Source organism: Mustela nigripes, chromosome 8 (genome assembly GCF_022355385.1).
Source record: "Mustela nigripes isolate SB6536 chromosome 8, MUSNIG.SB6536, whole genome shotgun sequence".
NCBI classification, from domain to species: Eukaryota; Metazoa; Chordata; class Mammalia; order Carnivora; family Mustelidae; genus Mustela; species Mustela nigripes.
Genome location: NC_081564.1, coordinates 77,699,606 through 77,726,394, shown reverse-complemented (window position 1 = coordinate 77,726,394; position 26,789 = coordinate 77,699,606). Strand labels below are relative to the sequence as shown.

Here is a 26,789-nt window from a genome sequence, read left to right as displayed (position 1 = left end):
CTGTTAGCAGTTGTGGTGGGATATAAGGCAAAGGAATATCCATAGAGGAAACATTAAGTCTAATACCGCTTAACATTCTAATATCCGGGGCAGTGTAGAACAGCTTATTTATCCCCTTCATGCATGTGATGTTCATCTCTGCTTGGAACAGTAAATAAAAGGATGCTCAAAACTGACTCATGTATATCTATCTACATGATTTATCACAACACCAAGATATCAGTTTTCTCCTATGAGATGGAAAAATATTAAAAAAATTTCATCATGTACAGCTCCTGGAGAAGGTATGTGAAAATAGGAACTCCAGTGAACTGATAATAGGAGTATAAATCTGTGCAGTCTGGGTCGGAGCCAATTTAACACTGTCAAAATAAAAGAATGCAAATGCTGAAAGAAGCAAAATGTGGAGGTATTGACAGAATAGAAATTTAAAAATACAAGTTACCCGTACAAGAACCTACCAATAGTGTCTACCGTCAGGGATATAGAGTATTATATATATAGTATGATTAATTTTGGGTAAGAAAAATTCAAATATAAAAATGCAAACTGGAATATGCATAAATTTTTATTTTCTCCAAGAACTGATTAAAAACTATTAACAGTATATGGATATCTTTGGAGAGAATGACTAGGTAGGCCACAGAAGCAGTCTTTGATTTTCATTTTGTTCTTTTTTATACCATATGAAAACTTATTTTTAATGAAATAAAAAGAAATATTATTGGAAGTGAAACTATGGACTAGTCTTTTCTTCTTTATATTTTTCTGAATTAAAAAAATAAGAAATTTTACTTTTAAAAAAGACAACCAAGTCATCTTGGTTTCTCACTCTTCACCAAAGAATATGAGGTTAATAGTGTGACATAAATGGCTCATGCATTATCATACAATTCCATTTTTTATATCATTTTTAAGAACAATCTTACAAAACTGACCATTTAAGGTAAGGGCCAACAAACTCTGTAAAAGGCCAGATGGTACATGCTTTTGGCTTTGGGGGCTGTGAGGTCTCTGTTGCTACTACTCAACTCTGCTGTTACAATATGAAAGCAGACACAGACAATACATAAACAAATGGGTATGTGTTCTGATAAAATTTTATTTACAAAAACAGCCTATGGACTAGATTTGGTCTACAGACTGTAGTTTGTCAAGTCCTCCTTTAAATTACAGTTGTTAAAATAACGATGATGTCACTTCATTCCTCTACCTACTCTAAGCCCTGGACCTATGGGAAGATACCTAAAAGAGCCTAACGGTCTAAAGGTCCTCATCTTTTTGGTGGAAGGATTCCTTTAGTCACTTAAAAATTAATGAGCACTGCAAATTGCTTTTATTTGGGTAGGTAATATCTACCGACATTTATCACATTAGAAATTACACTAAGAAATTTAAAAGCAACAGTAAAGTCATTTAAGGTTAGCAACATGTAAACATTTTAATGAAAATAACCTTATATGGGGCGCCTGAGTGGCTCAGTGAGTTAAAGCCTCTGCCTTGGGCTCAGGTCATGATCCCTGGGTCCTGAAATAGAGCCCCACATCAGGTTCTCAGCTCTGCAGGGAGCCTGCCTTCCCCCTCACCCAGCCTGCCTCTCTGCCTACTTGTGATCTCTGTCTGTCAAATAAATAAAAGATCTTTGAAAATAACTTTATAAGACAAAAAAATTGGTGAGAATGGTGCTTTATATTTTGCTGCAAATCACTTTAATGTCTGACTTAAAAGAGGACAGGTAGATTCTCTGCTCTGCATTCCACTGATATGATACATTGCTTCAGTTGAAGTTTTTAAGAAAATCTGGCCCCACAGAGACATGTAATTAAAAAAGGGAGCATTTTAATAGCCTTTCCTGATAAGAATATATATTTTAATTCTACATTAAAACTGGAGAAGTGGTAGTTTCTTAAAGGTTAGATGCAATGCAAAATCTGAAATCATGATGTTGTTCCTTGCTAATAAACTCTAAATTCTGGTATATTAAATTCCACTAGTCAGGGCACCTGGGTGGCTCAGTCTGTTAAGTGTCTGCCTTCGGCTCAGGTCTTGATCTCAGGGTCCTAGGATTGAACCCCACACTGGGCTCCAGTTCCACACTGGGCTCCCTGCTCAGCAGGGAATCTGCTTCTCCCTCTTCCTCTGCTTGTGCACCCCCGCTTGTCCCCTGCTGTCAAATAAATAAATGAAATCTTAAAAAAAAAAAAATCCAAATTATCTTGGAGTTTGCCCCTCTTTTTACCCATGTGTGATTTTGAGCAGTATGCACCGGTCACCTGGGAAACACTGTACCACACACTCGTTCCGATGCTCTTCAATACTGACACATTTTATTATAATCTCAAAAAATCACATTTGTTAATATCACCAGTGATCTCAGAAATATATTTATATACTTAGAAGCTGTGAAGCCCATGGTGGCAGATAATAAGTTTTCCAAAATTCTTGTTCTTACTTCAAAGTTGCAATTTTATTATTGGCAATAAATACCATCTACTTTTTTTCCCCATAAAGTGATAGGCTCATTTCACTCATTTCCATAAAAAAGTCTGCTAAATACAAGAGCTTGTGTGTCAGTGGTTGGTCAAGTAAAATCAGCATCTCATAAAAAAAGGCAACTAGTTCAAATCACCACAACTCAAGCCTATTTGAAATGCTCTTCCTGAAATTGCCGTTATACCTCAGGATACAGCAAAAGGTATTGATATTAGTATTTTCTATTCTGTCACACAAAATATTAGAAAGACACATACTCAAGGGTCAAAATTTAGTAGAATTAATAATTTTTTGATTCATCAATGTTATTTTTAAGTGAAACTGGCTTCTTCTGAGTGCATGGCAGTGATGCATCATTATCAGTATATTGGGGGGGGGGTGGTCACTGCCTTGATCAGTCCTAATGCACTGGCACTGTTGTCCATTACAGCTTTTGCACTGATCATGTAAATGAAAACACAGAGAAAAAGATGAAAACTATTTTAATGTTATGAAAGTAGTTTTCAACTCATGGACCCCTTTGAAAGTATCTCAAAGAACCTCCCAGGGTCCTCGAACCACAAACTTTGAACTGCTGATAATTTATTTAAGACTCATGCAAAACGGTTAATATACCCGTCTGCAAAGCCACATTATATCAACATGAGCCTTATCTTTTTGGCTCATCTTCTTCCTTTATTAGGATAGCATGCCCTGGGAGAATTTGAATTAAAATGTATAAGTCACTTGAAAAAAGGTTTCTCTATTATTAAAAGGAAAAAAAAGTTTTTAAGAAAAAATTACAATTCTTACAGGAAGGTAAGGTGCCAATGCTCCACAGGATTCTGCCACGAGCAGTCGTCTTTCTGGGTATTTGTGGTTAATCTAGAGTAAAAAATACACAAATCAAGCATGAACAACATAATCTCCTTTCCTCCAACAGGGAATTACTTCTCACAATAAATCCTGTTAAGAATGCAATAAAGCACCTTTTTTTTTTTTTCCACTTCTGGGAATCCCTGTGTGCCTATAACTGGAACAGGAATAAGGGAATCAGAGAGAGCCTTAAAAATGAGGTCACAGGGGTTATCTGTTAAAGAAAAAGGATAAAGCAAAGATGAAAACATGGCACGGTGTCTAGAGGTAGAGGGCTTACCTACAACTAGGCTTTCCTTAAGATGTCAGAAGCACCTTTCTCCATCCCTAGCAACATTAGTTTATTTTTAAATTTGAAAAACTCAGCTTCTGAATATTATAAATATGGCTTATAATATGTGCCAGGAGTGACTCATCAATTCTCTTTTTTAACTAAGGGATTAGGAAGTAAGTTAATCAATGATTTAACCAGAGCCCTTGACTAGTGATATGATTTTGTTTTTAACGTAAGCAGACTTCAATCCATTCCTGTTTGTATATGCAAGATGATAGGGTTCTGCTGCTGTGATGGCTACACTGAACCATAACAAAAAATAACAAAAAAAATGACACATACTGGGTTTTGTTCCCATATGTCTTCTTCATAGAATATAAATCTTTCCTTGACTGGAAAAGTATATCTGTTCTCATATTCCCATATGAAAAGGTGACATAATTCATTAATGTATTGGATGCCTAAAATTAAGAAAAGAAATTACATAGCAATCTACTGGGCAACAAACAGGAGGTAGTTGGCTAGACAGAGCCCCGATATCCATGTTTATTCAAGTAATAGAAGAGATGGTGGTAAAGATGTTTATAACTAATATCTGTAAAATAAATTTTCCAGAAATAGTAACTTCAAAGCAGAATGGTTTGAATGTCAAAGCATGTTATATGTAAACTTTCATTTTGCTTTTCTTTAGTCGAGCTCAATGAGTCTTAAAATTAAATGTACATACAAAAATTAACTGTATCTCTCTATACTGTAACAAATAGAAAATAAAATTAAGAAAATTCTATTTACAATAGTATCAAAAAGAATAAAATATTTAGGAATAAATTAAACAAAAAAAGTACAAAAGTTTTATTCTGAAAGCAACAAAACATTTTTGAAAGAAAATTGAAAACAACTAAATAGATGGAAAGACATCCTAAATTCATGGGTTAGATGGCCCATTATTGTTAGGATGGTGAGATACTCTCCACACTGATCTATAGATAAAATGCAATCCTTATGAAAATTCCAGATGCCTCATTTGCAGAAATTGGTAAGTTCATACTAAAATTCACATGGAAATTCAAGGGACCTGGAATAGCCAAAACAAACTTGAACTAAGAGAACTAAGTTAAAAGGTATTTGGAGTTTCTTTTTGGGGTGATAAAACTGTTCTAAAATTGATTGTGGTGGGAGCGCCTATGCAGTACAGTTGGTTAAGCAGCTGCCTTCAGCTCAGGTCACGATCCTGGGGTCCTGGGATCAAGCCCCGCATCAGCAGGAGCCTGTATCTCCCTCTGTCCTCCCTTGCTTATGCTCTCTTTCTGTCAAGCTCTCTCTCTAAAATAATAAGTAAAATCTTAAAAAAAAAAAAAACAAAAACTGATTGTGGTGATGGTTGTACAACTCTGTGGATATACTAAAAAGCACTAAATTGTACACTTTAGATTGGTATATGATATCTATCTCAATAGTGCTTAACAACAAAAAAAAGAAATGGAAAAAACGATTAGTAATTGTATGTACCTATGAATAACTGTACAGAATTGTAAATTTAAAATTGTATATGCTGTTCCCAAGTTTGACTTTCAATAATTAGAGCTTCACACCCTAAATCAGTATGCACTATAATCCAGGTGACATGAGGAGACTGTCAGAGACAAGAGGACCTTATATAATGTTTAGTTTAGATAGTTTATCTAGATAAAACTCAACTACATTTTAAAGAAAAAAAATGAATACTCAAAGAAACTAGGAATAGAATTCCAAAGGGCCATATGCTTTAGTGATATTCCAGAGACCAGTAATAAGAATAAATGACTATGCTATTTATAAATAAGGCCATGAAATCTGTCTTTTTAAGAAAGAAATCCAACTTTTTTAAAAGATGGATAAGTAAGCCACTCAATGACCTAAACACCAAGTCTAGAAAGTCAATGCCTGTGAGTTCTCCACAGGACTGGAATATTAAAATTCAATATAAAACCAAAAGTATTGTGAGTAAATGGGTGAGCTGGATTATAAATACAAAAACCTCCCACATCAACGGTTTATACTTTATACTCTGTATATATTTGCAATATATACAAATGTATAATATGTATGTTATTTCTCCCGCCCCCTCCACACACACGAAAACACGCATTGGCCTCGCTCTCCCTTGAACTCACCTCAGAGCTTTTATATTTATACTAACTCACTTCATTCAGATCCTTACCTAATCATTCCTTTCTCAGATTCCTGCTCTAACCACCCTTTCTAAAAGGGCATTCTCCATCATTCTCTAATCCTTATTCTGCTTTATTTTTGTTCGTAATTTATGACATACCACTTATTTCTTTACTCTTATCTCCCCACTAAAAGATCTTTGTCTTTTGTTCAGCACTGTATGTATTTTGTTCATTACTGTATGTAACGACTGCAGCACTACATGGCAATGTAACCAGTGTCTCTTAACTATTTGCTGGAAGACTGAAGAAAGCAAAGCATCCCAGAGCATTCTTAAGTGCTATGAAATTACTGTGCTGGCCTACAGATATAGGAGCATAATTTAGATTCCACATTATTTCCTACTGGCATTTAAAAGAGAAAATAAGAGCACTTATAACAGGTTAGAATATAATAGTGAGGGGAAAACCCAATACAGTTATTTACCTGTTCCCAACACTGTGGTAAAAGTTCAGCCTCTACGCGTGTCGGTCCAACATGACGTGCAAACGCCACACAACCCGTCAGGATCATCTGCCTGAAAAAGAACAGAAATTAATAAACAACTTGTATTGCATGAGAAGGCACAACTTGCCAAGGGTTAAAAAGAGCCAGCTCTGTAATTCATATAATATACAACATTTTTAGTGACAGCACCATTTGTGAGACACTGAAAGAATTCTCTGTTGGTATGACGCTTAATCTCATACCTCCTAAATTAACTTCCCATACATGCATTCTGGGATACTATGTCTAAAGCTTTAGCTTCTACTGAATTTCAGCTTCTAGACACTAAAACAGCCAGTCATTATTTCCCCAATGTTTCTATAATTATAATCTAAAAACGGTATTTCTTAAATTGGAATTTTATACACAAGATAAATGGGGTAGGCAGCTTCTGACGTGGCTCTCAATGTTGTCTACCTCCTGATATTCATGCTCTTAGGTCATTCCATATCCTTGAGTATAGACTGGACTTAATGATTTGCTTTCAATGAACAGAATAATGGCCAAAGTGATGGGATGTCACTTCTGAGATTGGGTTATAGAAGTCTGTGATGTCCATCTTTGGGAGCCTCTCTACTGCCTTCTCAGCTGGCATGCTTTGATGAAGTATGTGAGGCCCCGCAGCAAGGAACTTAGGAAACTCTGGCTGAAAGCCGCTAAGAAACTGAGGGCCTCTTCACAAACACAAGAGAAACTGAATCCTGTCTGTGATTCAACTATTTGAGTAAGCTCAGAAGCAAATCCTTGAGCCTTGACAGGACGACAGCCTCACCCAACACTTGAGTACAGCTTTATTTAGAGACCCAAGCAGAGGACCCAAATTAAGTGACTCACATAAACTGCAATATAAAAATAAATGTTATTTCAAACCACTTTCTTTTGGGATAATTTGTTACAGAATCAGTATATAAATAATATAGTAACTTCACTTGAATTGACAGATTTGAAACTTAAGAAAGTATAAAGCTTTAAATATGATTTTTCACTCTTCAGAATGAAGCTCATTTTAAATGACTTTAAAATGCTGAATTATAAACTTTTCCTCTTTTACCTAGTTCAGAACAGTAAAACCTCATGGGGGAAAAAGTATGTTTTCAATACATGTTTTAAAGTAGGCAGCTTCTAAGAAAAACAAATTAGAATGTTTAATTCATATTAATTACAGAAACAGCATTTTAAGCCCAAGCACTGCCCACTGCTACTTCTCAAAATAAGTCAACTTAACTTTAACTGCAAAGTGACCTTAAATTTTCTTTCAGGTTAGAAGAATAAGAGTACCTGGACAACAATGAGGAAAATACTGAGCCGGTGTATCTTCATTGTACACTGCCCCTTATTCTCATTTTTATCTGGTATTTTTATCTATCCGATTCCCCTTTATATGTATATTATTATCTTCTATGCCTATTTCTCAACATTCCCTTTGCTTTTCTATTTTCTTCTACTTTGGAGAGGCAAAGTGAATAAAAGAAAATAGGCGGGGCGCCTGGGTGGCTCAGTGGATTAAGCCTCTACCTTCATTCAGCTCGATCATAATCTCAGCCCTGCACTGGGCTCTCTGCTCAGCAGGGAGCCTGCTTCCCCCTTTCTCTCTGCCTGCCTCTCTGTCTACTTATGATCTCTCTCTCTCTGTCAAATGAATAAATAAAAAAAAAAAAAAGAAAGGGCGCCTGGGTGGCTCAGTGGGTTAAAGCCTCTGCCTTCGGCTCAGGTCATGATCCCAGGGTTCTGGGATCGAGCCCCACGTAAGGCTCTCTGCTCTGCAGGGAGCCTGCTTCCTCCCTTCTCTCTCTTTCTGCCTGCCTCTCTGCCTACTTGTGATCTCTCTCTCTCTGTATCAAATAAATAAAAATCTTTAAAAAAAAAATGGGAAAAGAAATTCTAAGATATACAGACAGAATTTTAGCTGCCTGTCCCCCAGTGGAAATTGCCCAATATCTGAACATTGTTTTTCCCCCATTAGTATCTTAAAATCGTGAAAAAGCATATACATTGGTTCCACAAATGCTGGACTTGTGTAATAAATGAATTTAGGTAAAATGTAGGCATTTCAACATTTGCACGAAGTATACACTTGTATGAAAACTTCATGTGAAATAACTTTAATCATGAGCCACCGTCTACATACTAAAGATGTATATACTTGTTGAAAAAATGCTAGGCCCCTCAAGGCAAACTTCTTAGCCAACAAGAGTTAATTTTAAAAAGTATGACAATTTTGAAAATCAGGTTGAAAACAGAAGAGGTCCGATGGCCTATTAACAGATTATTAACGGCACTGGAAACAGGCTTCTGTTATGGTAAAAATTAATGTTCATTTGGGGCACCTGGGTGGCTCAGTTAAGCATCCAACTGTTGACTTCCGCTCAGGTCATGATCTCCACCCGTGTGGAGCTCCATACTCAGGAGGGAGCCTGCTTGAGATTCTCTCTCCCTCTCCCTCCTCTGCCCCCCACTCACACACATTCTCCTTCTCTCTAAAATAAACAAATAAATCTTTAAAAAAAAATTAACGTTCCCACTTGTAGAAAAATCACAGGACAGGGACCATTTAACTATTATTTGATGCAGGTAGAAATATGGTGTCAGTTACAGTTGTTAGCAAAGAACAGGCAAAAAGCACCAATACTAAGCATAATATTAAGTTTTTCTTAGGATATAATCGAAGAAGCCTGAGGTTTATTAAGTAATGAAAAGTAACAATTAATTATAAATATATTAATATTTAATATATTTATAAATATATTAATAAATATTATTTATTTATTATTTTTATCTATTATTTTTATTTATTTATTTTATTATTATTAATAAATATATTAATAAATATATTACACTTTGTTAATTATATACACAGTGAGTCAACTGATAGGTATATTTTAATAAGTACTTATGTATCTGGAAAGGTGAAAAATTTAAATGTGAACATGAGTGCAGAATTCCTGTCATATCAGGTAAATTCATTATTTTGTAGGAAAGTAATAACAAAAGTTTATTTCTCTCTTTCAAAGAAACATGCAAACCAAAGCTGTTTCACATTTTAAATAAGCGAAGACAAAATTCTAAAACATATTCAAAAGATATTAATGTTTTTCATGTTGGAATAGATCTTCAAATCTAAAGAGAATAAAAAGTCCATACCTGAAGTAAGGCTAACGGGTACTTTTGGCCACCAGGTGGCAGCTATTAGCTTCACATGTGAGTCTATGAAAACAGGCTAGAGATCTCGAGGCTTTTGCCTTGTAAATTTAAAAATAATGTAATCAATGGTATTTAGTTATTAATTAAGTCATGAAGACAGGGAATAGTATTTTTACCTGACTTTACTTAAATTCAATTAATTAACATATAGCATTATCATTAGTTTCAGATGTACTTTAGTTATTCATCAGTTGCGTATTAAACCCAGTGCTCATTAAATCACATGCCCTTAATGCCCATCACCCAGTTAAACACCATCCCTCCACTCTGGCCAACCAGCAACCCTCAGTTTGTTTCCTAGAGTTAGTAGTCTGGGAATAGTAGTTTTCAATGCGAAAATAGAATATTAATTTTCCTAAACAGCACCATCAAATTGTTCTGCAAAATTTTCAGTTTGCAATGAATGGGGATTTAATTTGCTTTCTTTCTATTCGACCAGAGGTGTTGTGAGGTGCTGGTGCAGATTCATCTTGACTGGATCCTGAAAGGACGTGTTTCTCTGCTCGCCCAGGTATATTTTGGTAAGAAGGGGAAAGAGATATATACTCATAAGGTTTTAAAGTCTGTATGACTGTTTTTATTCTCAGAGTTGAGAGATCATTTGTATTTAAAATTTTGAGCTTTACTTGTTCTACGGTTCACTCTTAAGATTTTCCAACATTTTCAGATGAGGTAAAAATGTTGACATTCAGTGAAATGAGTACTGAATATATAAAGTTACCTAATCATTAGGTACTGTTTTGCAAAAGTATTCATTAAAATAGAAAATTGTAACAGAAAAACATTTCAACTGCCCAATTTCACCCATCCATTGCTTATTTAACCTACTGACCCACAAGGATGTTTTGCTCATGTTCACATTTGCATAGCTTCACTTAAAAGTTTCACTTTTATTTAAAGGTTTTACTCTCTGTGGTAAACATCACTGTTGCTTGACCAAAACCTATTACCAATTCGTCTGGAAAGTCACCCTGATGTGTGTCCCTTCACTACTCTCAGATAGAACTCATTTCTTCACTCAGGTATCAATAGTTGAGATTTGAGTCACAACTAGCAAAACAAAATACTGTATTCCTGTAGCCACACAGTTAACTGGTTTAAAAATAGCCCAGTGATGCAGAAATTCATATGTTAAATATTTAACTTCTGTTGAGAAGTCATGACATATCCAGTTCATCTGTGGGAAAAGGAATATTAAGCAATTCTTTAAAATCAAAAGTGAAGGACAAAGGCGAAAAGATATCTGAATCAGAAGTCTAAAGGTAGCTAATATAAAAGTGTACAAATTCAACATGAGTAACTGGAATAGTAAGAATGGAAACACTAAAAAAAAAAAAGGAAACACTGCAGAACTCTGTGAATGGGGCCAATGTTTCCTCTGCTTATTAAAATAAATACTGGGACAGAAAGAAGGCACTTAGATTAAAATGCAATCATGATGCCAAATGAGTAAAATTAATGAATCAACACTATATGTGTTTCCCAAAGAAGTAGTCCTACATACCTTTGCTCATCATCTGGCCTCTTGATCAAATTGAAAAGTATGTGGAGAAGCTGGTCTCTTTCTTTAGGCTCAGGATGCAGGCATGCCGTGCACAATATGAGGGGGATCAACTCCTGAAGAAATATGAAGGTGGAAAAATGCAAAGTAAAAATGCATTGCAAAATATTCATTTTTCCAAACCCCAGAGTATTTTTAAATGGACATTTAAAATGAAATAAACCTCAACATACAAAAGAGCAAATTCTAATTTTGTAAAATAAGTAATTCAAGAGAAAACACTGAAACATGTATTTATGTGTTGGTTGTAAAGAAAGTAAAGAATCACAACGTAATCAAGTTACTAAAGATTCTACGAACCTTACTTCCTCATCCAGTCCTTTCTAATGGTCTACTAGCTTTTGCACTAAGTAACATTCTATCTTACTTTAAGCTGATACAGTAATTTTAATTTTGAAAGTGTTTTAAAAAAAACTTGCAGAAGTTAACTATATTTTAAAATTTAAAAAGCTAACAGAAAATGAAGACAACTCATCCCACTTCCATAAATACAATATTATGTCTTAATTAAGACTACCTATAATTAAAAATTTTGTACCCTTCCCACATAACCACATGGCTAATTAAAAAGAAAACCATTTTCACGGATGCCAAACGCTCTCAGCACTGCTGTAGAAGTATTAGGAGAAATATTTTATGTTCAAATGGAAATTTTAGTAATATCTTATTTGTTGCACATTCAACATGCAGAGGTAAATTCAGTATTTTGTAGGAAAGTAATAATAAAAGTTCACTTCTCTCTCCAGAAGAAATATGTAAATCAAAGTTGTTCCACATTTTAAATAAACTAAGACAAAATTCTAAAATATATTCAAAAGATATTAATGTTTTTCATTTTGGAAAAGATTTTCAAATCTAATGAGAATAAAGGTCCAAAAGTGTCAAATATTTTTGGAGGAAAACTTTTTCTAAGTTGTAAAAATAATATTCTATAGTTAATCTAAGGAAATCAGTGTGATGTAATAAGAACAGAATGATTACTCCCACCATTTCTTTTTCCCATCTATCTTCCTACCCACCAAAAAGTGCTAGTAGATTTAAAACAAAAACTGATGGGGGCACCTAGGTAACGCAGTGGGTTAAGTGTCTGCCTTTGGCTCAGGTCATGATCCCAGGATCCTGGAATGGAGCCTAGCATAAGGCTCTCTGCATGGCGGGGAGTTGACTTCTTCCTCTCCCTCTACCCCTCCACTCTACTTGTGCTCTCTCTCAAATAAATAAATAGAATCTTAAAAATATATATATATAAAAGGAACTGATCACTATGTAATAAGGAACAATATCCCGTAGAAAAGGCTAGACTGTAGAAGTATTTTCCCATTCTGAAGATGCTCCCTTAGAAAAGGATGATAAAATTTTTAGCAGAGTTGAAACTACAACTTAGAGGAATGACTACAAGTCCCTTCCCATTATTTCTCAAGTCTTTATGTATTATTTCAAAATTATAATTACCTGGTACAAATCTTTAATTGAAGGTACAAAGACATACATAAGAGCTAAGAATAAATCTGATATGAGCTGATCTGGTATGAGCTGAGAAGTAAGAACAAATTTAAAACATTTATTCTGTCATCTTTGTATCTGGGCCCTCTGTAGTTTTTACATTAGTGAGCAAATGAAAAGCAAAACTAATAAAAAGTAATAAGGGAAAAAAATTTTGTACTGGGAATGGAAGACAAAGTATAAATCTTATATTGTTAAGTAATGTAAGTAAAAAGTAAAGTAAAAAAAAAGTTAAGATCTTATATTATTAAGTAAAATACTAGAGTAGGAGATTATTAATAACAAGGACTATCCTAATCCTTAGAGGATTCCATTTGGACTACTAAGAGCCAACGATACTCATGAGAGAACTGAGACATTGCATCAGCATATCCCATTGAGAAAAGAACCTTAAAGATGAAAAAGCAGTTATTCTAGAAGGCACTAACAAAAGGAGAAAAAATATTAATGCATGAAAATCAAGAAAGACTCTAAATATTTTATTTATATTTTCCCCTCATGTCAGATCCTTCTTTCCTGAGTTTTCTTGCTTCTCCTCAACCTTCTTCCTGTTTCCACTGTCTCTACATACACACTCTTCCATTCTCCTCTTACTGTATTTCTCTTTTAAGTTTTGTAATGTAGATATTTGCTATAATTGCAAATGCATACATATACACTGTTGAAAACATAAAGTACAATTATTTAGCTTTTTTATCTGAAAACAAGCATAGCAAAATAATTGTTACTATTTATTCTTTGTGCCTTTCATTTTCAGATCCTTAATCAAAGAGGAAGGTTATATTCTACATTAATATAAAGAATCTTTTAACTGAAATATGGCCATAGATGTGCCAAAACTGAAAACCTAACGAAAAATCACAAACTTCTCTGATTTTTAGTTTCTCTAAGTAAAACATAAGAAGAATTAAGATCAGGACAGAAATGGGAAATATTTCATATACAATCTGCAATTTCCTTCTTTATTGCTCATGCAGAATTAGTAATTTTTCCCTGTGAGATCAAAGTTGGGCTCACAAAGCCTTAGCACTTACCAAAGCACTTCTCAACACAGCAGCTATTCCCAACCAATTCGAACTGACACATGGGAGGAAAACCTGTCACTTCTTGAACCTTTATGAATTTACCTTCTTGTATGCTTATGAATTTAGGACTTTGAAGGAAAATACTTTTCACTTTTCTGAATCACAGTAATAAGTTATATTGCCATTTGCTTTTATTTCTTGCTGGCAAAGTTAACAACATATGGGAAGTCATTGCCAATCATTTTTGGATATTCCACGCCCAGGAGAACTGAGCACATCTTGACACATTAATGGCTCAAACAGCTGTAACTCAGTGTATAAAGTAGGTCAGTCTCTTCCTCTTAAAGAAATACAGAGCTGAGAAGAGGCCCAGTAAGTGATGGCAGAAAAAAGTGGAAAGAGTAGTCTGTTTCTCACAGATCATCAAGGATTTTAATTGCTAAGTTATTCACAAGTTCTATTTGTACAAATTCACTCATTTATTCAAAAGTTCTATTAGTACCACCCTTGAAATAAAGAATTCTGTACATATGTGTCTGCTGTTGTATATTCACATTTATTTACTGTGATTTCATCTCTTTCAAGCCTCTGAAGTATTAATATATCCACATCACAATCTATTAAGTCTGTATTCACCATTTTTACACTATTCATAAATATATAGATATGAACCAATATTCTCTCTTTGGTATCATGTCTCCAACAAAGAGGTCTAGTGTTTTAAAAACTTTCCTTATAATTCTTGAATGAAACATTTAAAATGTGGTAGCTAAAATTTCCTTCAGGAGGCAAGGTGGTAGCTTTTTTTTCCCCCAGGGTAGTAGTGGTTTAAAAATGACTTGAAATGATTATATACAAAAAATGTATTGAGAATAGGAGAGCAATGCCAGACATCTTATCTAAAGCTCAAGAATGTTTCACATGGGATGCACAGGTGGCTCCGTTGGTTAAACATCAGGTCATGATGCTGGGGCCCCCAGTGCAGGGCTCCCTGTTCAGTGGGGATCCTGCTTCTCCTTCTTCTCTAGCCCTGCTTGTGCTCTCTTTCACTCTCTTGCTCTCAAATATATAAATAATCTTAAAAAAAAAAAAAAAAGGAATTTTTCACATGAAAAGATCCTTAAGCAAATCAGATTTAATACTGCACGTTGATTTAAAAAAAATAGTAATAACCATGGTAAGAAAATACTATTGCTTTGGTAACATTATATTCAAAAGGTAGTGGCCCCCCCCAACCACACACAAAAAGTTACTGAGTCCATACCTCAAGGCAACAGAAATCTTAAATATTTTATTTAAAACATGCTTTAGCAACTGGTAGTACTCAATAAGTGTGTACTGAAGTACACACTTAATATAAAACAGATCTCCTACTAATTACTAGGGAGGAAATCTAAAACAGATGTCCTACTAATTACTAGGGAGGAAATCAATACAGTACTCCTACTGTAGTACATATTCCATTACTTTATTGTCATTTTGAAAAAGATATTTATAAGGCCTTTAGAATTCATTAATCTAAAAGGCTTAGTTATTTACATTTTACTCAAGTAAATGACTTTCACAGTTTTAATAACAAAGCTACTTCTCTCTACATGAAGGATCGCCCACCTCTCCAATCTTAGGTTGCCAAAGGGATTTTGTAGGGCATTAAATAGTTCGGTTTTACAACTAAAACAAAATGACTTCTAATGATAACAAAGATAACAAAGTTATCTTAACAAAGATAACTTTAGAGGTAGGAAACGTCTTTAGAGAATTGTACATTTGATTTTATGAGTATTTTTACTTAACTTTCTTAGTCTTACGAAGATTGGTGTGTTCAGACAACAAAGAGTGGGAGGCGGGGAGATCAAGCACCTAAAAAGGATCTAAAACAACCTGAGGGATTAGATGTTGGGTGGGGGAAATGAAGGCAAATTTTAACTTTAAACAAAGGCCTGGAAATGTTGATTAGACAAGGGCTTCAAGATCTGTAAGAACTCTAAAACAGAAATGGAAGCATTCCATTTAGATGAGATGCCAAGGAGGAAATGTTTGAGTGCTTCAGGTCAACAAGAAAAATTTTACCGTTCTAGAAAGGTTAACCTATTAGTCCAGTAAAAGAGTTCACTGCTTGCCCTCATTTTTCCATTAAATTATTTCCTATAAGTAAAGCTTCATTTAAAAATTTTAGTTAGCTGTTACCTTAAATTTTCCATTTTGTCTTTTGCCTACATGTTAAGCAATACCAAATTACAATTTAAATTCAAGTTATAATAAGGGTACACCCTCCGATTTAGATTTTCAGTTGAAACTTGTCAGTAATACATTTAAAAAAGAAAGAGGGGTGCCTGGCTGGCTCAGTTGGTAGAGCATGAGACTCCTGATCTCTGGGTTCTGATTTCAAGCCCCATGATGGGCACAGAGCTTACTTAAAAAAATTAAAAGAAATAAAGAAATAAGGAAATAAAGAAATAAAGAAAGGAAGGAAGGAGAGAAGGAAGAGAAAGGAAGGACATTACAAAGATTCACATAAGAAATAAAAAGATTACTCACCTCTGGAAAAGTTCTAGACTTCAAGGGTCCCTAAAGTATCTATTCTCAAAATTATTATCTAAGGCTTATTATTATCTATCTTAGAATTACTCCTAAGGTTCAACCTTCAGGAAGCCTAATTAAAATACGTGAATGACTTTTTAAACCCCTGATACTGCTGGGGCACCTGGGCTCAATTGGTTAAGCATCTGCCTTCAGCTCAGGTCATGAAATCAAGCCCGCACTGGGCTCCCTGCACATTCAGCAGTGAGTCTACTCCTCCCCACACCTCTCCAAAATAAATCTTAAAAAAAAAAAAAAAAAAGTGATACTGCTAAAGAGCATGTGATTTACTTCCAACATTAACATACACATAAAAACACACATTAAACAGGTAAAGGAGATGAACAAATCCTATCTACTTCACCATACTACCTATTTTACTTTACTTATCTACTATTCTTTTGTATAACTCTTGAAGGGGTTCAGAACAAGTCTTCCCAAAATATCCCATTTTGGCATGTAAACTATTTTGAGCTGAAGGCAATCAAGATCCACCAGACCCAAGAAAAACTTTCACCTCTTCTTTAAACTACCAAAAAGAATTTAGATAGGGGCCAAAAGAGAGCTACTTCCAAGAAATAGGTATTTTATCTGAATGACTTATCTATACGAAAGACAAACACCCAACTACCAAACATCTGCTCTTCTTACTGTCCTGTGAATCCCTCTCCTCCCCGTTCTTACACCATCAGCCCAAGACTGCAAGTAAGCCTAATTGGCCAGCTTGTCCTATATACATACGTAATTGAATGTATTTTTCTCCTACGAATCTGTCCTACGTTAATTTCATTATTAGACTAGCTAAAGAACTTAGAAGGGTAGAAGTCAAACCTTTTCCTACCAGTCTCATATAGTTATAATTACCTGGGCTATTATCACTCCTAAGTTAAAAAATGCATCATGGAGCAAACATGAATGAGTGAAGTTCGGTTTCTCAGAGAAGACAGGCAGAATTTAGAGACAATACTACATTTAAAACTTTTAGTAAGGGGCACCAGGGTGGCTGAGTCATGTAAGGGTCAGATTCTTGGTTTCAGCTGGGTCGTGGTCTCGAGGTCACAGGATGCCCCTCCACAAGCTCTGTGCTCAGGGTGCAGTCTGCTGAGATTATCTCCCTCTCTTTCTTCCCCTGCTCATGTGGTGCTCCCACTCTCTCAAAAATAAATAGAGAATTTTTTTTAGGGAATTGGTTCTCTCCGTTGCCCCTTTTTTTCTAGCTTAATGAGACATATTTTATATATCATAAAAATTCAAGTGTACATTCAATGGTTTTTAGTATATGCAGAGTTGTGCAACTACCACCAATCTAATTTTGGAACAATTTCAACATCTCAAAAAGAAAGCTTGGACTCATTCCCCATTTCCACTTGCTCATCCCCATTCCAGGCCCAGACTTCTCCTTTGCTTTTCCGAGTCAGCTTTCCTTAGCATAGAATGAAAATAAAAATTAAATTTAGATGTATTATTTAAAAATGCTTTTTAGAAGTAATCTGTTATGAAATCTTATTTTTAAATTACAGAATTTTCCCTTCAAATGCATTTAAAGCAGAGACTGAAAAATCAACTTCTTTAGCCTATATACATACATTTATTCTGTAATTTGGTTTGAAAGATTCAAGTTCTTCAATGCACCCATTAAGATGAACTACTACATAAGCCACAAATAGAAAATTTGTTCATGATTTTTTATTTCCTCCCCAAATCAACAGGCAAATAGGTCTTTTGAAACACTTTTTAAAAAAGATTACCATTACTTAACAATAGATAGGAGGAAATTTTTTTCTCTTTTAATTATCTCTGAAATTAGGGTATACATTATAATGGAAAATGTTATAATTTCATGGGACTTCTTTCTTAAAGGGGCATAATTGTTATAATTAATGGCATCTTAGATTTGAAACATTACGGTACATTAAATTTTAAAAATGTAATAATTGTGACCTATAGATTTAATGAGTTTGTTACTCTTCTTTTAAAAAACAAAACAAATAATACTAACATCTATATTCACTGTGCTTTCCACTTTTATAAAAAGTAAAAAGTTTAATTTATTAGATAGCTTTAATTAAATTTTATGTCACTCCCTTTAAAACAATGGGTCAAAAATCAATTAAGTGGATCATGAAGAGCATTCTTTTTTTTTAATTAAATTTTTAAAATTTTAAATTAACATATAATGTATTATTAGCCCCAGGGGTACAGGTCTGTGAATCACCAGGTTTACACACTTCACAGCTCTCACCATAGCACATACTTTCCCCAGTGTCCATATCCCCACCACCCTCTCTCTACCACCCCCCCCATCCCAACCCTCAGTTTGTTTTGTGAGAATAAGTCTCTTATGGTTTGTCTCCCTCTCCATCCCATCTTGTTTCATTTATTGTGAAGAGCATTCTTTTCTTTTTTATTGTTTATTTAGGCATTATTGTTTAAAAATATTTATAAAATTATGTTTGATATTGACTGTCTTCTTTTTTAACTTTTCATAATCAGTAAAGGCAATACTGGTTTGTCAAACTTTCATTTTAATTATATATATGTATTATATACTGGCACATCACATAAAATGTCTTTTACTAAGTGTGGCCAATAGAGTCTGAAAAACACTAATTTAAGACATGTTTAAAAGACTATAAAAAGACTAGGTATTATGCAGGCTTAAGAACAAGGAAGTTCTTTATATACTGACATAGAGTGATACAAAAATATAATGTTAAATGGAAAAAAAGCAAAGTAAAGAATAGTACATAGAAGTGTAGTACCATTTGTGTAAGTGATGAAAGAAAGATCCTGTATTTGAGTTTGCTTACATGCACAAAATATTTCTGAAAAAATACAATGCAGTGCTATAGTATTTGGAGACTTCAATTCCCTAGTTTCAATAATGGATGAGCAAATAAACAGATCAGTAAGGAAGCAGAGGACCTGAACACTATAAAATAATTAAATCTAATAGACATATATAAAACACCCTGACAACAGCAAAAGATTTATTTTTCAAGTGCACATGAAACATTCTCAAGAATAGACCACATGTTAGGCCAGGCAATTTCAGTTAGTGTTAAAACTATAGAACAAATATATCAGAAATTTTTAGATGCAAAAATGTGCAAAAAAATACTAACACCCAATCTAACAATACATGAGAAGGATTATACACTGAGACCTAGAGGGATTTATCCCAGGAATGCAAGGCTGGTTCAATATATGAAAAATCAATAACATATTATACTACATCAATAGAACAAAGGGAAAATAACTATCATCTCAATTGATGCAGAAAAAGCATCTGACAGAATTCAACATCCATTCATGATAAAAACACTGCAAACTATGAATAGAAGAAAACTTCCTTAATATGATAAAAGGCATTTATGAAAAACCCATACCCAGTATCATACTCAATGGTGAAAAACTGAAAGGTTTCCCCACAAAATCAGGAAAAAGATAAAAAATATCTGTTCTCTCAAAACACTGCTATTCAACATTGTACTGTAAGTCCTAGCCAGAGAAATTAAGCAAGGGAAAGTAATAAAAGCTATCCAAAATAGGAAAGGGAGATTTATAGATAATGTCACTCCAGATAAAGAAAATCACATTAGAATCCACAAAAGAACTACTAGAACTAATAAACTAATTCAACAAAGTTGCAAGGTAAGAGATTACCACACAAATATCAGTTCTGTTTCTATAAACCAGCAATGAACAATCTGAATGGAAATTAAGGGGAAATTCCATTTATAATACCATCCAAAACAATAAAAATACTTAAGAATAATTAAAACAAGGAAGTGAAGAAAAAAAAAAAGTAACAAAAGGAGTGCCTAGGTGACTCAGTAGGTTAAACATCAGACTCTTTGGGCTCAGGCTGTGATTTCATGGGTCAAGGGAAGGAGCCCAGTGTTAGGCTTTGTGCTTAGCAAGGAGACTACATGAAAAATTCTCCCCCTTTGCCCCTCTCACACCCACACATGCACCCTCTTTCTCTCTAAAATAAGTAAATAAACCTTTAAAAAAACCAAAATAAAGGAAGTGAAGGACTTACACAATGAAAACTACAAAACACTGCTGGAAAAATTTAAAGACATAAATAAATGAAAAGAATCCCATGTTCATGAATTAGAAGAATTACTGCCATATGAATGGCAATACTCCTTGGGTGCCTGGGTGGCTCAGTTGGTTAAGTGTCTGCCTTCATCCCCAGTCAGGTCATGATCCCAGAGTCCGGGGAGTGAGCCTCGCATCAGGCTCCCTGCTCAGCGGGCAGTCTGCTTCTCCCTCTGTCCCTCCCCTCCTCTCTCACTCTCTCTCTCTCTCAAATAAATTAATAAGAACTTAAACAAACAAACAAAAAAGAATGGCAGTACTCCCTAAAGTGATCTATAAAATTCAAGGCAATTCCTTTCAAAATTCCAATGATGTTTAACTGCAGAATGAAAGTAGAATATTAAATTCCTAAGGAACTGCAAGGGGCCTTGAAAAGGTAAATATTGAAAAAGAAAAAAAAAAACTCAGTGAATTCATACTTTCCAATTTCAAAACTTAGTACAAAGCTACAATAATCAAAATAGTGTGGTTGGTACAGGTGTAGGGATAAACATAAAGACCAACAGAACAGGACTGACAGTCTAGAAATAAATCCAAACATCTGTAGACAACTAATTTTTGACAAAGGTGCCACAACTATTCAAGGGGGAAACATTTCAACAACTAGTGCTGGGACAATTGCACAATCACATGAAAGGAATAAAAATAGACCCGTGCCTCATTCCATATACAAATACAAAATGGATCAATGACCTAAATAAAGGGCTAATGCTATAAAACTATTAGAAAGAAGCATAGGGGATAAATCTTCTTGGCCCCAAACTCGGCAAGAGATTCTTAGATTTGACACCAAAAACACAAGCAACAAACGAAAAACATTCAAATGTCCATCAAAGGACATTATCAAAAATGTGAAAAGACAACTTACCAAATGGAAGGAAATATTTGCAAATCATATATAAAATAAGAGCTTAATATTCAGAATTGTAAGAACTCTTACAACTCAAAAACAAAGACAAACAACCTAATTAAAAAATGGGCAAAGGACTTAACAGAATATACTAGAAACTAATAACATTTATTGCATGTGGAATGGTGGCTCAGTGACAAGGGAAGAGTTTTTGTTGTTTATCTTTTTATATTTAAAAGAAGTTAACCATGTAAATGTGTTACTTAACCAAAACCTTAAATCAAGTTTCTAATGATTTTATTTATATAACCAGCTAGGATATTACTATGACCAGTTTACTGAAGGGCATTTTAATTGTATTTACATATTAATAAAAAGGCTTATCCTGATAAAAGATTATATAAAACTTGAGAAATAAGAAAAAATCAAAATATTAATCCTTTAATCACAAGACCTTTTTAAAAATATGTATTTAAGGAATTAAGGTGAAATATTAAATAAAGGTAATCTAATATCAAAGCATGAAATGAAATAGAAGTTTTTTCCTTTCATGCCCTGGGATTGGTTTCAAACCAAACCAAGATAAACTTCATTATTTATCAATTTAATTTCAAGAGAATACAACTTTGATATATTATAAATGGTAAATTTTCTGATAAAATAATGTACAAATAATTAAATCAACAAAGATAAACGATCACTTCCTTCATGAATTATAAGTATATATTTTTAAAATACAAAAAACTTAAACCAGCCATAAAACTAAACATCATACCACAAACGAAATGTGTATATGTATAAATATATATGGTTACATATATATTTATATATATATAGTATATCTGATTACTGATGATGCAAATTTATAAATATTTCATGCAGTACAATCAGATTTTAGTGGTAGAATCTTTTATAATAAAAAAGGGAAAATTAAAATAAGGCTTAAACTGCATCTCATAACAATTAGGTTTCTGTGCTATTTTAAATACTATATTAAGGAAACATAGTAAAAGGGATGCAAACATTAATGCATTGCATGGATTATGTTACAAGCTAAAAAAGGAAAAGAAGCTCAAACACCATTCTGCCAGGCAGAACTGCAAAACAATCTGAAATTGGACACTGATCCTTCAAGATACAGGAATCTTCCACACTTAACGAATATCTCACAACTATTTTTATATATTAGGTAAAATAAAACCACCAGTAAGAAAATAGTCTTTTAAATTTTTCAATTCAAAACACCTACAGGAATAAGCATTTTTAATATAAGTTTTACATGTAAGTTTCTACATATAAGTTTTCTTGAGGATCAGTACAAATTTCTTGTGCTAAACGGATAATTAAGTATAAGCTTTATATGGGTTTTGCCAATGCATTTGTGTACCTATCATACTGTAGGTCCCAAGAATTATGATTGAAATCAGGTAAATATTAAGAGGATAACAGAAGACTTATAGGATATATTCTAAAATATTCTTAACCCATTTTATACAAAAAATATTTTGTTAACTGGAAGTCATGTTTATAAATTGAATAGTTCAAATAAATTATTAAACTTGGTTACAAATAAATCATCCACTGTCATTTAAATTAGATTATGGGTAACTTTTTATTGCTCTTTTCTTGGCTAAATTTAACTCTAAAGATAACTCCTCACACTATGGCTCATACAGAGGCTATCTGGACTAAAAGATACTGGCTACTGTATTTTGGATATTTTAAGCATCTGTCAGTAACAGAGTTAACTACAAGAAAAGAAAAAGAAGGTACTTTCAAAAGTTATTGTCAATACTACAACTATCCTATCATTGTAAGACAAGTGTGATTATTGACAAACAAATATAATAAAACTAACATTTATAAGGTCATTACAAGTACATTTAGGAAAAAAGTTACATTATTAGTCCCAGTTATTTTCAATATGAAGAGGGTCTATTTTTGTATACATATCAAGCATATCATATCAAAAACAGAGATAAAATAAATTAGTTAACTGGTAATGTAAAAAACATACAGTATTCATGGCACATAAATGGACCTACAGTAATAGTTAGTGTTGCAGAAGCTAATGCTGCTTTAAGCACAATTGGAAAAACATGAATACCATGCAGTTTTACTGAACTCACCTGACAGAGGTGTAAAACCATTTTCTAGGAGCAGAGATGCATGCACAAAAGTAAGAATATGATTGCAAGTAATAGACTTTAACAAAATAAAAATATAACACTAAACTTCAAAATGACAGAAAATGGACAACATGATGGAATTACTGGGATGAAAACACTTCTGTGTGTCTCACCTCTCTCTTTGCCAATAGCACATTAGGAACAATGTGTGGCAGGCAGCGCCCCAGCATTAACATAACACTCTTCTCACTGTCTGCAATCCGAGACACCTAGAAAACCAAAGCATTAATAAATGATGACGGTGTAGAACTTCCATGAATGATGGTTCTTGAAGTTTAGAACCTGCTTTAGACCCTGCCACCTCTGCTCCAAGCACGCATCCAAAATTCCATCTGCTGATGGTCATGGGAATAATAAGGACATCCCCATCAACAAGAACAGGAACTGTGTTTCACACAGGATAAACATTTCTGTAAGCACGAAATGGGTTGAAAACACCAGGAAGAAGCAAGGGGGAATCCAAGGAGCCCTACTAGGCTGTAGTTCTGGGAACAACTACAGATAACACAGGACAGATGTAGCTTCAGCGGTTCTTCTTTTATTCTTGAAAAGATGCCCTATAGAGCTAGGATCTATGCCTTCGGCGAGAGTTGCTAGAGTGAAGCTGCATACAAGAGGTGGCCCCAGAGGCCAACCGACTTGCTGTGAGGATTGCCAGAAATGCAACCAAGCCATCCTCTAGCTCTTTTCTATTAGCAATGACATTGTGAAACTGAAGCCCACCAGAGGTCGAGTGGAATCAACCACAACACAACAACTAAAAAGGGGAAGAGTATAAAGATAGAAAAAAATAATAAAATATCCTGTCAAGATGAACCTCCAACAATTACAAAGCACTCAGGGAACAATAATCTGAGAGCTAACAAACTCAGCCATCAAAGATAACCACTGCTGGGCACCTAGGTGGCTCAGTCAGTTAAGCGACTGTCTTCAACCCAGTTTATGATCTCAGGCCCTGGGATTCAGTCTAGCATCGTCTAGCAATGTGGGGCTCCCTGCTCAGTGGGGAGTCTGCTTCTTGGTCTTCCTCTACCCCTCCACAGCACTTGTGCTCTCTCTCTCTCAAATAAATAAAATCTTACAAAAAAAAAAAAAGATAACCATGCCTAATGAAATAATGGAGTGATCTAAAAATAACTGAAATATAAACAATATGTACACTTATACTGGTTTCCAAACTATACCCAAAAGAGGCATGTTACCATATGTCAGACATAACAAATTAAAAATAGACTACAAAAGGTCACTTTAATACTAAACAAAACTTTAACTGAAAGGCCAGAAATAATCAACTATCTTTCTTAAAAGTTTAAAATTTTAGGAATTATTTCTTAGAGCATTATTTAAAAAAAAATAGATGTTTATTTGAAATGGAGTCTTATCACAGCTGCTTTTGGATGAGATACTGAGAAGAAAAACCAAATATTTTAAGACAGTTCCAAGAATATATGATATAATTTACCTCTGATCCTAAACGACTATCTGCTGACATTCGACAAAAAGAGAGTAGAGCTTGGTGGAAAGCAGGAGACAATTTCCTAGAAGAAAAATTGAATGAAAAGGGGACATATACCAAACGGTTACCACCGGCATGTAGGAGAAGGTAAGTTGCGTGTTATAACTCCAAAACCTGCATTAATACTGCCCCACAAATGCTAACTGGATTTTTCAACCAACAATGACTCGAAGGATACTTCCCTAGAGAATTACAGAGGGGGAAAAAATTAGCAATAACTGATTTTTAAAAGGTTTGATGTTATATGAACGGACAGCCATAAATATCAACAGATCAAACCTGAAATGTAGAACAGGTCAATGATTACAGAAAGTATTTGCAAAATCTGAAATGAGGACTTTTTCTCCCTCATTCCCTCTGGTCCCAGAAAAGTAAACAGTGGATACAAAGGTGCTGGCAGAAATTAGTTTTGCAGACCTCTCTAATGATAATGATAAACCTTAATATTAGAAGCCCATATAAAAAGGTAAAAATCAGAGATAAATGAAGCAGAGACTCAGTCAACCTTCACAGTATATTGTAAAGTATTTTTTTTGTAATTGAAAATATTAACTTTTTAATGTTTAAAAAATGAGTTTAAAACATTCGTATCTCCAAAATGACACTAGTTTCTATGTAGTAGTATTCATAAAAATATAACTAAGTTGTGCTGTAAGTGTTCAATCCACAAAGAAAAGGTCTAACCCTAAAAGTTACAAAATACATTTTGAAGACTGGGCCATATGTACTTAAACTTTGTAACCTTTCTAATACCTAAAGAAAAACGTGGCTTAGTAGGTACACAAAAAGTTGTGGTTCATCAGTGGAAAGATTTGTTTTAAAAAAAAAATACTTCTTATCAATCGTGAGTACCTATAAATCTAAAAGAAATCACTTGTACTTTCCAATCTCCCAACACTAGGTGAAATACCTGTCTTTTAATAGAAGGAGGAAGCATGACTTGTGGCTCAGAATCGCACCATGGGATATTTGTGAAGATGAAATAAGTTAGGATACGGAAAGAATTTAGAACTGTGCTTAGAATATAAGAAAAGAGCAGAGTAAATATTCCTTTCTTAAAATGATTTTTTCACATTACAACCTAAAAAATTTTTAAATTATATTTTATCTCCTCCATTAGAAAACCTGATCGTAAAGGGCAGGTACCACCATTATCTCATCTGATTTCAATCACTGAGACCCATAAAAATTAAGTAAATGAATCAAGAGAAGACTAATGATATAGTATTAGTAATTGACGCAGACACAAGAAAAAGGACTAGGAGCAGAAATAATTCCCCTCTTTACACTGGTAACTATGCAGTATCAAAACCTTCTATTGAGTCTGTTAATGACTGAACAGAGAAAAGGTAAAAATCACTGGCTACAGGGGCACCTGGGTGGCTCAGCTGGTTCAGTGTCAACTCTTGGTTTTGGCTCAGGTTGTGATTTCAGGATTGTGAGATGGGAGCCCTGTACTGGCTCTGTGCTTAGCAGGGAGTCTACTTCATATTCTCGCTCCTCTTCCTCTGCCCCTCCCACTTGTGTTCGCGTGCATGCTTTCTTTTCCTCTCTCAAATAAATGATTAAATCAAAAAAAAAAAAATCACTGGCTGAGTTTATAGCACATAGAACATACAAATTATTTTGTGGGTTTAAGTACTCTGCTAAGATAGAAGATACCCCACTTATGTTTTAACCCTCTTTAATGTAATTGAACTTAGCAATTACTCTGTGATATGTTTTTGAGACATGTATCTTGTGCTAAGTTCATGCCAAATGTAAAAATTCATACATCTGGCCCTCAAAACAAGAAATGAAGCTCTTCCAGTTTTGCAAGGTATTAAAATAACTGAAAGATACATTTCCAGGGCGCCTGGGTGGCTCAGTGGGTTAAGCCGCTGCCTTCGGCTCAGGTCATGATCTCGGGGTCCTGGGATCGAGTCCCACATTGGGCTC

General features: G+C 34.2%; 1 protein-coding gene across 6 annotated transcripts in view; it reads right to left on the bottom strand.

Moving 5' to 3' along the window:
- Nucleotides 1-26,789, bottom strand: part of RELCH (RAB11 binding and LisH domain, coiled-coil and HEAT repeat containing) — a 106,681-nt gene that overhangs the window by 46,996 nt on the left and 32,896 nt on the right. For all 6 annotated transcript variants that reach the window (XM_059409775.1, XM_059409773.1, XM_059409774.1 and 3 more), the window contains 5 exons: nt 24,798-24,873; nt 23,449-23,544; nt 11,025-11,137; nt 6,260-6,350; nt 3,286-3,357 (listed from right to left, as the gene is read on the bottom strand). In XM_059409775.1, the coding sequence (XP_059265758.1) occupies nt 3,286-3,357; nt 6,260-6,350; nt 11,025-11,137; nt 23,449-23,544; nt 24,798-24,873 (448 nt within the window). The remainder of the gene's footprint in view (nt 1-3,285; nt 3,358-6,259; nt 6,351-11,024; nt 11,138-23,448; nt 23,545-24,797; nt 24,874-26,789) is intronic.